The 13,585-nt window shown below is 40.2% G+C and overlaps 1 protein-coding gene across 3 annotated transcripts; it reads left to right on the top strand.

Moving 5' to 3' along the window:
- The first annotated feature begins 971 nt into the window (after positions 1-971).
- miga1 (mitoguardin 1) lies at positions 972-12,077 on the top strand. 3 transcript variants are annotated; one of them, XM_034556384.1, is made up of 16 exons: positions 972-1,043; positions 2,398-2,554; positions 4,277-4,439; positions 5,054-5,172; positions 5,561-5,693; positions 5,884-6,020; positions 6,696-6,819; positions 6,904-7,004; positions 8,188-8,297; positions 8,408-8,480; positions 8,723-8,809; positions 8,893-8,991; positions 9,071-9,205; positions 9,474-9,527; positions 9,652-9,768; positions 10,437-12,077. In XM_034556384.1, the coding sequence occupies exons 2-16, from the start codon at positions 2,456-2,458 to the stop codon at positions 10,653-10,655; spliced, it is 1,770 nt and encodes a 589-aa protein (XP_034412275.1). In that variant the 5' UTR covers positions 972-1,043; positions 2,398-2,455; the 3' UTR covers positions 10,656-12,077. The 3 variants fall into 3 exon arrangements, with proteins under 3 accessions (XP_034412275.1, XP_034412274.1, XP_034412273.1); XM_034556383.1 differs by having other exon boundaries at positions 983-1,080; XM_034556382.1 differs by having other exon boundaries at positions 990-1,086.
- The last annotated feature ends 1,508 nt before the right edge of the window (positions 12,078-13,585 follow it).

Below are 13,585 nucleotides of genomic sequence, written 5' to 3'. Positions count from 1 at the left end.
GTTAATTAGCTTTACATATTAATTTTAATTTTAAAGCAATGACATTCTGGTTACAAGTCAATATGTGTATACAAGAGCAATGGGACTCATTTAACGTAAATAGCCTACTAGCTTCTGGGAAATTATTACTTCCTAAATTAAGGAATGGTGGGCTAGGAACAAAAGTGGTTCCGCAAATAATGGAGTCAACACACAGGAAACCCATCCCAAGCGCCACCTAGCGAGTTGTGATACAGAACAAATGCCCTCCACAAAATATTTTTTTAAGATTTGTTTTCTTGAAAAATAAATTCTGTTCAATTTACAGAACAGTTGCAATATGTTCAATTTCATTCACTAAGAAACGTGCTAATAAACATAATAATGATGAACAACTTGTATTGTATTGTTTGCTTATTTTTAGGCTGACTGGAGGAAAACACAGGTAAATAAGGCATACAGTGGATGACATGGAAATAGTAATTGCTTTTATAACAAAACAGTACTTCTTAAATTAATGGAGTCCCAAAAAAGAAAACAACTTGATGTCAAGAATGATTAAAAAACAAAAGAAACTGGTAAGATTATAGACTTAGACTTATGAGTAGAGTTTATCTGTTTTCATCAAATCTAACAGCTCTTTTTTTCTAGTGAAAATTATCCTCCATAAATCTGGAAGTCAGAAATGATCATCTTGTTATTAAGGGGGTCCCAAAGACGTAATAAAAAGTAATAGAAGTAATAGAATAAAAGGAACCCAATGCAAATCGAGGCTTTTGGGATTCATACATGAATTTAGTCACTTATGGACATTTTGAATATGTATTTGAATTACCTATATGAAAGCTCCAGTCAGCCCCAGCCATATACTGTATGTACTTTACAGTAAAAACCTAACCTGGATATATTTGTCATGCTCTAAGAGTGCCTAAAGGGGGCGCTGAAGCTCCATAAAGATTACAGTGAGCAATGCTTTTATTTTGAAAGTCCCGCTTGATTGGCTACCGCTGCCGCTCGAGTCCTTCACTTGGCAACAGCTGAGGTCAGCCGGAGCCCAGGACCAGGTGAACAGCCGGGAGTCTGTGTAGGAATCCTCTCAATGTACCGGTGATTTAAATTCAGATTGTCTCATTCGGTTAAAAAACATTGACGAGCTTGTTTCTTAGACCGTTTATTTCAAACCGGTTCAACAAACGTAGCTTGCGCCGCGCGCCGTTATTAGCCTTCTTAGGTAAATTAGCATTAGCTTCTCAGCGAGGCCAATAACTGTGTAACGCTCTCGTCTTCCAAACATGCTGATATGAATCACCTGTGAGAGCTAAGGTGCTGCTGGTTTCTATGTCTGAGGGGTTGTCCCTCAAAACACGATTTAAAACTTGACAGAATACTCAGATTATTTGGAAGATATGTTGTGTTGTGCTAATGAATGAAAGCTATAACTTTGGATAATTCAGTTTTACCAGTTTTAAGACACAACACGCTTATTTGTATAGAACAGGGGCAATTTACAGAACAACTCAAATAGACCAGAGTGATTCAAAATAGAATACCATAACATACAAGTTGACTAAAAGACAATAGACAATAAGTGATTATCTTTCCAAAATGGTATCAAGAAAACATATATACACATGAGAAGTGGTGTAACATGACTTTGATCTCTTCTTCATGTCTCTTAATTTTGATCTGCTAGACAGCTGGTGGTTTAATGCCAACAGGATACATCCCTCTCTGCCTCTTTTCTTGTCAGTAACATATCCATATTATTTTAACCACTCTGTCTGTGTTTCTACAAAGTTCCAATGCAAACTGTTAATCAATCTGTATTTGAAGAGACAGAAAAACTAGTATTACACAATGAGCAGTATTAAATGTTTGAGAGAGCAAATCCACATTTTGACAGGGTAAGACTCAAATGGGTTAATCAGCCATGTGTAGAGCTACACAGTCTCTTGTCTTGTGCTAACTTTAATTGGATGGTGCATGTTGTCTAGTCAGCTGGATATACAGCGGCTTAGATGATGGGATCCTATAGTGAGAGACTTTATTTACAAAGCAATACTATGTTTTTGTAGAAAGTTAAAGCCTCTGATTTTCTTATGCACTCAAAGAAAGTCCCATTATTCAGACGTGTTCATACTGTAGATAAGGTATGGTTTGAAATACCTTTGGTGGGTGTGCTGCTAATCCTTTAAGTCAGTGGTTGACTCATACATTTGAACAGTTCTTTCATGATAGTTTTCATGCAAGTAAATATGAATAATGTTTTGAAACTTAAGTGGTTTATTTACCCTGCTCTCCTTGGGTTAGGCAAGCATGACTACTTGCACATACTGTATGGGAGAGGCTTCATGTAATAACGTCGTTATTTCCCCTCCTGAGCCTCTCAGGTTAAATCCTTTTGCGTCGTCTCCGCAGCTCCAGCAGAATGGTGATGAGGATAAGAGCGTTGCCAAGTCATGGATAGATCGCCACAATGACACATGAGACCCTCACAAGCTCCCAGCTGTCCTTCAGGGCGGCTGCTCTGCGCATGGTCGATCTACCTCTGTCCGTGTACAGCTCTCTGGCTCAGGTGAGGGTGTGTTTGAAAGTGGTGGGAGTTTGTCAACTGCTTTTCTTACTGTTCTTACTGTTTTCTATATATATATATATATATATATATATATATATATATATCATGAGAGGCGAGGTTGTTGAGGGTTCAATTCCACTTTGTCAGGTTCTTAATTAGTTTAATACTATTTATTTAATTAGTTTAGTCTTACCAAAATACATTAGTATAGCATTATTTACTCTCTTTTAATCTGCTCCTTGTACAACTTGTTCAGAAGAAATACAGAGTACCATAAAACTTAACATGACATTTCCCAAAATATGAGCGTAAACTGCATCAAAAGAGTCACAGATGTCTCCAACATCCATTTAACTGTTTTCATTCATTTACCTTCCATATTCTTGAGTCTAATCTTTTCAATTAGCTAGAAAACTTAGTTGTAGCTCAGAAATGTGAGGCAGTTCATTGTAATTTCAAACATAAGTTCAACCAAAGTCATTTTAAAAATGCATAGATGAGGGTAGACTTTGTTTGTTTTGTAAACTTGGTGAAATTGATAGTGGGATTCACTTTGTGTTAAGCTGTCCTGTCGACAAGGACATAAGGGATCTACTTCTTAGTAGAATTATCTCAATTTCTGTAGATTTCTTTTGGCTGGATAACAATGAAAAACTTGAGTTGGGCATCAGAGAGGGAATTTGTTTTTGTAGCAGAATTTATTAAATATTTGCCAAGCTTTGGATGGATAGGCATTATATTTTGTTTAAGACTGAGGGGTAAAATAATCTGTAATTTGACATGACATGCTAATGCTATTTATACTTATTAAGTACACAAAGTGTGTGTGTGTGTGGTCACAGAGCAGATATCATTTAGTATCTGATTGGCGCACGTCTGACATGTGAGAGTCCCAGAAACAGCATTGCTGGCCTGTAGCAGCATTTCAATCATCCTGTCCCATTTTAATATTATGTCAGTTGTCATAGCTCCAAACTCTGTTTATGTTATTTTTAGTTGTTGTGAATGTGCAGCAGCAATGGCGGTGTTTCCATCTATAGAGAGATATGGGGTGGGGCGGGTACGCTCGCTCGCTTGCCATCTGAAAACCATTCTTTAAAGTCTGGATGCCAGGCTGGAAGCTGATCAGCGCTGACGGATCTGTAGAGTTATGCATCCTCAGATGAAATCTTATCAGGCCGGACATTTATTCTTAAGTGTTGCACTTGACATTATCTGACAATCTCTGTTGCAGAATTTTAAGGATAAATCCGTGGACCTTTGATATTATTATCGCTGACCTCCTGATAGTCGTCGGATACTCTGTGCTACAGTAGACTGCAACCGTGTCATTTATGTGTTGCTTCTTTGCCTCAGTTGTCAACATGTTGTCTACTTTGGCCAGCGAGGCCCTAAAACATCTTGCGCGCACAAACGATCGCACAGAATACTAAATGAATCCGTGTTTGATTTTGTCGTCGTACGTCGGAGCTTTGCAGGAGTGTTTAGTACTTAATATTGTAGACACGTGTTGGTTGGTATTCAGATTCGATACAAAGTTTGAATCTTTTTTTGTTTTAGGATTTTCTAACTCCCACAGTCAGGAACAGAGACACATGAGCCTTAGTTTGGTCAGATTAGCATTTTATGACTAACCAAATAGAAAAAGAAACAAATCTGCTGCTTCGGCTTATTTTTGAGGTGCATAAACTTCAATTGTTTCTCCCTCTACCTGTCCTCCAGGTGAGTGTCAGCACAGGCACCAAGAAGCTGGTGGCAGCCACGGCCTTTGGTGCCATCTCGCTCCTCTTCCTCGCTCGCCGCTTCCAGCGGAGGAAGGGAAGAAAGAATGCTCAGTGGGAGCCGGCTGGCTTTGAGATTATCTCCCCGGCCTCAGCAGAAAACGGTAAAACTTCCTTTCAACTAGCGGCTCACTGGCCCGGGATCTCCATTGAGTACGTTAGCCCAGTTGCTGGTTTGTGATGTAATCAGATTGATGTGCTGGACCGCTCCTGTGTTCCCTTGAACTGTAAATGGAGAGCTCCAGATGAATGATTTACCTCTTTTAATCTATATTTACCACTGATTAGAGTTTCCAAGAGAAATGAACAGAAATGCAGTTGATCAGGGGTAGAAGGATATTTTTTGACAAACGGATCAAATAGATTGATGGATTTTTTTTGTTTGTTTGTTTTTACTTTTGCCAGCTTCACATATGGACATAAGTACATACAGGTTTAAACTGTTACAGGATTGTATATTGGCAAAGCCAATTATCTTTCTGCATATGTGAAAACTTCAGCTATTGGATTTGTCTCTTTAAAAAAATGGTCTGATGTGGAAACAATTTTAACAAACGCACAAAGCGGGTGAGCCAGGAAGTCACTTATTTTAAAAAGGATGAAAGTGATTCGGACAGATTAGTAACAACGGCAAAGTTCTCAATTCAACCGTGGTTTATCTGTTGTGTAATCCTGCAACATGCTCATGTTCACTGTATTCTGATTTTTATCTACCCAGATAACACCGGTCAAAACATCACACTCTCCCTCAACTCCAAGAATGGCTACTCCTCCGGTCTGCTCCTCAATGCAGGAGACTACAGAAAACTGTCCGGGTCTCTGCTGAGCCTGGCCTCGGTGAGACAAAGACATGCTTTTAAAATGTGTTGATTTGTGATGTAAAGCACAGAAAACATAAAGCAATAATGAGGAGCATTTGTTAAGAAGGAGACGGAAGAATACTGTACATTTAAAGATGGAATGTGAATGGCAGTAAATAAGAAATATCGGCAACTGTCAGTTTCACCACAGATTTGCTCGACTAACTAGAGAAGCATTCACACCTGGAAGTATTCAAATAGTCATTTCTTGGAATAACGCTGGATTTTGAAAACGCTCCGCTGCATTGCTGGCTCAAATAAGTCGAATAAAACCAAGATGCCACCCGGTAGGGTTGCCGGCTGCATTGTGTACGTGCTGCTTCCACTCCTTGAAACGTAACTGTTCTGCTGCTCTGCGTTTGCAGGTGAAAAGCATGAACTCGTCCAGCAGCAGCACTTGTGAAAATGTATCCACCTGCTGGGACAGAGAGGGGGAAGCGGATACCTGCAGTGTTGTCAACTTACCTGTCACCACACCTGAAAACCTGTACCTCATGGGTAAAGAAATGGGCACACACTACGTCACCTCACTGTGTTTGTAGTGACCACATAATAAATAAGTTTAAAGGATGGAAGTATTCAAATAGTCATTCCTTGGAATAATCCGTCACTGGTGTGTTGCCTTGTTTAGAAATGGAGCATATGGGACTCTGAGTTTATCTGTGTATGTATGTGTGTGTGTTTGCAGGGATGGATTTATTTGAAGAGGCTCTCCGGCGGTGGGAGGAAGCGTTGACATTCAGGAGCCGGCAGAGCGAGGACGACGTCAGTTGTGCGTCTGTCAAAACGGGAGCTGGCGACGCCATCGCTGAGCAGAGCATGGAGGTGAACACACGGAAGCACGCTGATCGTTTAAAGATATCGATTCGTTTTCAGTGGGGTAGATTTACCACATCCCCATAATAAACACCAAGTCAACACATTTCATTCTTGCGACGCCCCATTTAATCATAGATAAAGGGGAAGGAGATTTTAAGATGTTTGCTAAAAAATGCCTCCTGATAAACTGTAAATAGCTTATGCAGACTCTTCTACAAATAAATAACATGTCCGTACTATCTTTTTATACCAGAGGAAGGTAGAGAAAATCATACTGCCTACAAACACTGCACTGCAGGGCACATCTATGAATAACCATCACTCTGACAAACAGCTATCTCATTCTCTAACCTGGATTAGTTCGGGTCTAACAGTGAATGTTGGGCACCCAAACATGGATCCAGTCTGCTGCTGTCAATGATATCTTCTACTCGGTTGAGCCTCTTTAGAAAGCTTATTAGGAAATCGGTCACAGGGATTAATCAAGAAAGAACTGTAGTTTAAACTTTCTCCATTCGACCTCTTCCCCCAGCTGGCACTTTTCAAACATTAAGCAGCTGTCTGATGTTGAAGTTTGACTGGCTTGTTGTCTTAAGTAATATTTCATGCAGTTATGAATTCCTTTTCTTAAGATGGGCTTTTGGATCTGTGAGCCATATTTCTGCATTTTTTTGTGTTCAGGACGTCATCAGTGCAGAGTTCATGCACAGGCTGAAGTCTCTGCTGCAGAGGGCGTATAGCCTCCAGGAGGAGTTTGAGGGAGTGCTGTGCATGTCAGAGCCCTCGTCCCACAGCAACAGCCAGGGTGAGTCACTCATATGACGTTATGTCATTTCCACGATCAATACGGTATTCCGTAATACATTACAATGAGTATTCTCCATCACAGATAAAATGACAGACATTTTGGCCCGAGAGGAGCTGGACGAAGCCAGTCTGAGAGACAGCATCAGCATCGCCTCCACTGACTCCTTTGTGTCTGCTGCGGAGGTGAGAGGAACTCTAAATGACCACGGATGATAAATGCAAAAATAATGTATTGGTCATCTTTCTTGCCTCTAAAGAGCTCTTTATATGCTCGACTTGATTTTTATCCGTCATCATTTTGTTCTACTGAAGACATCTCTTTTTTTCATACTTAATATTAACTTTGCTTGCTGCTGCTCCAAACACATTTCCCTCTGGGGCTGAATAAAGTATCTATCTCTATTTCTCTAATCTTCTCTATGTCTCTAATCCTCTATCTCTCTTTCTCTCAAACCACAAAAGTCCAATTTTGGTGGCAATGCAAATCACAAAAAACGTAACACTAAATGATCCTTAAGTTCTAAAAACAAAAAGACGACAGCCGGTCAGAAACAAACAGACTAACGTCTTTATGTCAAACCTTCTGACGCATCCAACGTTGAACCACTTCGCAGCAGGAATTTGATTCAAATAACTTTGATCTTCTCCTGTAAGTTCACCACCCGGTGTTTACCTGCACTCTGCTTATCTCCTTAAGTCTGCGTGAGGGCTCGAGCTGTGTATCCGCTGCTGCGGGCGCACTTGAAATACAGAATACATTCTGTGAAAGGTTCCGGTAGAGACCCTCATCTCCCTGCTTGCTGAAAGCTAGAGGTGCTGTGTATCTCCACCAGAATCTGGCCCAAATACGAACAGCAAACTACAGTGAAGTGAATTAAAGCTTTAACTTTAAGTGAAGGTGTTTGTACTCTCAAACCTGTTTCACCACCTGCAGACCACATAGCAGTGGGTGAAGGCAGGGCAGCCAAACTGGGTCACTCCTATTTATAAATGGGCCTTCAACATTCTTCAGTAAACAACATGCAGCTCGCTGTTGCTCTGCAGCTGTTTGCACTTTACAACATGGATCACTGGCTCGTCTGGAAAACGGCACAAATTATGAACAACTTTTCCTTTCACTTCAATTGGATCACAAATAACACATTACAATAAATAAATGCAATGGAGGCATGAAAAAATACACTTTGACTTGTTTTACCTGATATTTCTTTCACATTTTAGTGCTTAAAGGGGTTAGGGGCAAAGCAGACCAGAAATTAAAGACATATTCGGTTGCTTCCCAATCGCTAACATTATTTAGCAGACAAACGGTCATTATTTCCTCCATAATGTTTTCTACTCTTTTTTTTTTTTTTTTTTGTCTCAGCTGACGGAGTACCGGGAGCTGAGGAACGTCTTCGCTCTGGGTCATCACCTTTTCTACGAGGAGGCCCTGCAGATGGCCGAGGATGGAAAGATCTCCTGCAGGGTGCTGCGGTAAATAAATGCATACATTTATCATAACACACATGAAACGCAGATAAGCTGAAGAACGCTGTGTAGTCTGCCAACATTTTAATCTGGTCTCTCTTGATTTTCATCGTCAGGACTGAGATGCTCGAGTGTCTCGGGGACATCGATTTCCTGGCCAAGTTGCACTGTGTGCGGCAGGCATGTCAGGTACATTATAGCCATAGGAATGAAAATACATCATGATTACATGCATAGAGGGAAAGTTATAATAATTTGACTGAATATACAAACACAAGTAATATTCATGTGGATAAACGAGGAAGGAATACGATTTTACATTCGTAGTGTTGAGCTAGCTTACTGAAGAAAATACATGTTAACTTTGTGTAGAATATTTATTTTAGATATTTATTTTTTATCTGCTTGATTAAACTTTTTATTTTTTCCAGCTCATTTTGTGCGAGAGAACCACCCGGATGTTTCTTGCCGACACGGGAAAGAAAATACTATCTTCCATTATTGTGAAAGCACAGAAGGTGAGCCTGAAGCCACCATTAGTGAATGATAAGATATTCAAAGAATTTTCTTCCATTCCCAAATGTTATCGTTTGGTTTTCAGAGCCCAACCCGATTCGAGGAAGTGTTTGAGGAGATGATTTCCTTCCTGGAGCACACGGAGCACTGGGAAAACACCGAGGTGGAGCTGGCCACACGAGGGGTACGAGGGCCCATTTAGCAAATTATTAAACTCCTCTTCAAACTAGTGTCTGTGAACCTCACTCTGTTACTCTCACCAGGTGAAGCACTTGAACTTCTATGACATTGTGCTGGACTTCATCCTGATGGACTCATTCGAGGACCTGGAGAATCCACCCGTCTCCATTCAGAACGTAATCAACAACCGCTGGCTCAACACGTCCTTCAAGGAGACGGTTCGGAAACGTTGTATTAAACTACAAAATCTGTAAACAGAAGTAGACATTTATACTTAATACTTTAGTACTACCAGACCAGAATTGCGTTTGTGCATATATAGACAGTGATGTCAGTTTGAAAATTACAACTCTCGAGGTAAATACAGTATATGCAGAAATCTTTTGAGATACTTTGTAGTTCCTTGTATCAGGATTATCATCATTTTTTTTTTATCCATTTAGTTTCATGACTAGTGTGATGATTTAACCTGCATGTGTTTCACAGGCGGTGGCATCCAGCTGTTGGTCAGTGATGAAGCAGAGGAGACAACACATGAAGGTAAAGGTCCAACTATTGGGCTGGAAACAGCAGTTGCCTTGTTGACAACTCCCGCATTTTGTTTATGACAGACACTACTATGCTTATTAGTTGTTTTCAGTAACCGCTCCTCTTTTTGTCTCAGGTGTCCGACGGCTTCATCGCTCATTTCTACGCCGTGTGTGAACAGATCAGCCCCGTCCTGGCCTGGGGCTTCCTGGGGCCCAAGAGCTCCCTGCATGACTTCTGCTGCTTCTTCAAGGTCGGTCCGATAGTGGCACGATTCCTGCCAGCACCCTGCTTTAAATAGGATCTTTACTTCTGTTGCTTTCTACTGTCTCAAGTGTCATTGTAACCAAAATAGGGACACACTGATTTTAGTTTCTCAGAAAGTAGTCGGATATTTAAATTGATTACAATTCTGTTGGAAAACTAATGTGCCTAAATTCAATGTTGCAGCACATCGAAAGATTTAAACTGGTCCGCATACAGTAGATACAGAAACTACGTACTCTTGAGGGAAGGACATGACGCAGAACATGTTTCTTAAAGAAGACCAAAGAGGTCTGAGCCCCAGCGCTACAAATATTATTTTTTCATAAACCTGGCTGTGACCTGATTTTTACATATTCAAAATAAGAGAAAAAATATGCCTTTATTGATCTCCAGTGGTACAAAGAAGTTACAAAAATAAATACCGTATATAAAACTGAAATTAATAAGAATACAAGACAAAATAATCTGTATTGTATAAGAGCAAATAAATACTAAATAACATGGCAACGGTGACCGTGGTGGGATTAATAAAGTGCTCGTGAAAAGAGCTGCTACAAAAGGCTTTTTCTTTCCTTTTTCTAAAAATAATATCTTCCGCAGTGGTTTCAGTATCCCTTAAACACCCGTTGTAAACGCATCTTCCTCTTCCTTCAGGATCAGGTCTTGTACTTCCTAAAGGACGTGTTTGACCTGGACAAAGTGCGTTACTCTTCTGTGGAGAGTCTAGCGGAGGACATGCTCCACCTGCTGCACCGGCGCTCCGAACTGCTGGTGGCCTACCTGGGAGCCGACTCCCTGCGGCCAGTCAACGGCCGCAGCTCCCTGCAGGTGCAGCTGGTGCCCAGCGGCCTGCTGGGGGCTCGAGTGCAATGAGTGGGGAACCTGCATCCGGACGGACCCGGGTCATTGCAGCACCACACGTATATAAAACTGTTATTCTTGGGTGAGTTTCTGCCAACTGTCAGACTTTATTTTCCACAAAACTGCTCATTCAAGGATTTAAATGTAAAACACTACTTCACCTTGGTAAGACGCCGGCTCAGCACAGCTCCCATCGTTTGAGGATAAATTGTACTTGCCTTCACATGTGATCATTATCTCCAGTGTGGCCTCCTCCTCACTCCCGTTTTACTGTGCCATTGCAGTGCATGTTAGTTTTTAAATATCATAGCAATACTATTTAAACCTGCTGTGAGACATTTCAGTAATTATCTTGCAGTAAGTTAATATTCCGCTGTGAAACTTGTTATTGTTAAGAGGAATTTGTGTGGAGAGAAAGGATATTTTAGTATTTATTTTTATTATAAAGTTTCAAGATTTATTTTTTAGAAGCTGTAGTTGTGCCTGTATGCATTTATGATCCGCTTCAAACATACAGTAGTAGGAATACTAGTTGTATTTAAAATTATCGTAGAGGTTTATTAGATACATTTCCACATCAACAATGCAAATACGCTTTGTGTTCCAAGCACAGGCTGCACAGGGAAATCATTGATCCAAGAGACGTGAGGTGTAATACATGTCAAATGTGTTGGAGTTATTGCACGTTGTTACTTAAAAGCTGTTTTCTTTGCACCAGGATTCACAAACCTTCATGCAATATTTAAATTTAGCCCGGCATATGCAGCCTACAAGGCCTTTAATCACACCATACCGTCAGCTACAGGATATGAAAGATTACACATCCCTTAGTTGTTTCAACACTTACATGCAAGCCTTACTATTAATGCACATATTCAAGTCTCGTCTTCATCACTGAATGTAAGTCTTAAAAATACAATATATTATAGTCTGCGCTGCTGATCAGTCACTGCCATGTACAGAACATGCACAATTTAAAAGCTTAGAGCAGCAGTTACTGCAGGAATAAACCTGCCATTAAGAGTTCATGTTCCAGAAATACTAGATACAGAGTTAGTGATCAACAGTCAGTTGTAGACCGGTTCATCTTAACACCCACAGATGTACTTTCTTTAAAGCGTTACTGTTCACTTCTAATTTGAGGCTCCAACAGTTAATCTAGACGGTTTCATCAACTCACTGGCTCTAAATAATTGGGAAAAGAAAAGCTTAATTACTAGTCAAAGTTGTTGATTGCTACTCTAACTCGGACTGTGCGAGCCTCATTACAGGATTTGTAATTTCATTACTGGATCTCCTCAGCCAGTGTGGACAGGATCAAAATGTTTCAATGCACATTGACCATGAGAATAAAGATGTGACTGTTGTCAAGAAGAAAAATGTACATTTGTGAGCTCACCATTTGTTTTTATTAAATAAAGCAAATAAATACTGGTTTATTTTTTCCTATATGAACTTCTGCTTTTCTCCAGTGTAAAATAACTCGAGACGCCAGTTCATTTGTTACAACTTTATTAATGAACATGGCAACAGTCATAAGTTGAATAAGCAACACAAAAAAAACTATGATAATATACACAAACACATGACACCTTTTGTTTACCTAAGGCATGCTCCTTGTTTTGTCTTCTACACCCCCACGAACTGTGTGTTGAAACACTGAGCATCTCATGTACAGAAAGAACAGGCTCAAAACAAACAGACCCTTTAACTACAGAGAAAAGTGATTTAAAACTGACAACCCAACCCTCCCCCCAAATTTTTACTGCCAACAAAAACAGTGCATGTTATTTAAAGTATATCACTTCCTGTCCTCATCCAACTTTCTAAAGCATTACTATGGACTAAAGGTTATTGAAGGTATTCAAGCGACAGAAGTATCTAAATACACTATGGCATCATGGATTTTAGAAAACAGTTGATCCGAGCTGAAAAACATTTATCTGACCAACACTTGGCAATCACAGAATTTAAATTTCATTGCGTTGCTGTTTTACCTTATGACTGGAGCTCTTGAACGGTCTACGTTCAGCAGTGGGGATTGACTCAAAGGATTCCTCCTTTTGGGGACAAACTACGACAGCGCCTGATTCTAAGACCTAAGCTTGCAGCGTCCTCCAACACTGTGAGCAAGAAGTGAAGGCAGCAGCGTTTCAATAAGAGATTTGCACTGCACTTCAGGGCAGATTCACACCACGACAGATTATAAAATTTATAAAAAAAGAATCATGTATTTCACCGTTGGATCTAGCGGTTCAGCACATTGCTAACTTCTGGAAACAGGTTTGCGTGGCATGCAGTTTTGATCTACCAGCGTCATATCTCAAGCATCGACACTGACTTACCGGGGTGAAAAAATAAGGCTATCAAATATTAAGCACATACGACAACATTTCCTCAGTGAGCCTATGCAACAACTTTTTCTGGGTAAAGTCACTTTTTGAAAAGTCAAACTTCATGTAACAAGTCATACAGCGCATATCATGCAGTTCGGTCAAGAAAGCAGGGCTGTTCACACTAGATAAATCCTGGACATTTCTTCACAACTAAGCATAAATGCATTGAGGCATGTTAAAGACACAGGTATGCATTTCTTTGCATGTAAATTGTCATGTCACTAGACAAAAACACTGTTTTCCTTAGGTTTCGCTTACCTGGGTTATTGCAGCAGAACCTAAGGTGCAAGGTCTGGGACGACACTGCAAAGATCAGATATATTGCACTGTTTGCCATCAGTGAACAATGCTTAAAATTAACAGCCTTTCACAACTGCTCATTGAGAAAAATGTCATAATCAATACTGGGCTAGTCAGAAGCACTTCCACTACTACCATTCCACATGCTCATATAGGACATTGAAGTAATAACAGCAGAAACCTAAGCATGCTACACTGGCGTTATGCAGTAGGGCTTTCTAAGCAATATATTGCAATAAATGGCAT

Source organism: Cyclopterus lumpus, chromosome 17 (assembly GCF_009769545.1).
Source record: "Cyclopterus lumpus isolate fCycLum1 chromosome 17, fCycLum1.pri, whole genome shotgun sequence".
In the NCBI taxonomy this organism is placed as follows: domain Eukaryota; kingdom Metazoa; phylum Chordata; class Actinopteri; order Perciformes; family Cyclopteridae; genus Cyclopterus; species Cyclopterus lumpus.
This window is presented reverse-complemented; position numbering and strand designations above follow the sequence as displayed.

What these genes read in the sequence shown, in the direction of transcription:
- miga1 (XM_034556384.1), top strand. Translation starts at nt 2,456, where the DNA reads ATGACACATGAGACCCTCACAAGCTCCCAGCTGTCCTTCAGGGCGGCT. An exon ending in GTCCCACAGCAACAGCCAGG is followed by an intron (nt 6,820 to 6,903) that starts GTGAGTCACTCA and finishes TCTCCATCACAG; the next exon opens with ATAAAATGACAGACATTTTG. An exon ending in TGGAGCTGGCCACACGAGGG is followed by an intron (nt 8,992 to 9,070) that starts GTACGAGGGCCC and finishes TACTCTCACCAG; the next exon opens with GTGAAGCACTTGAACTTCTA.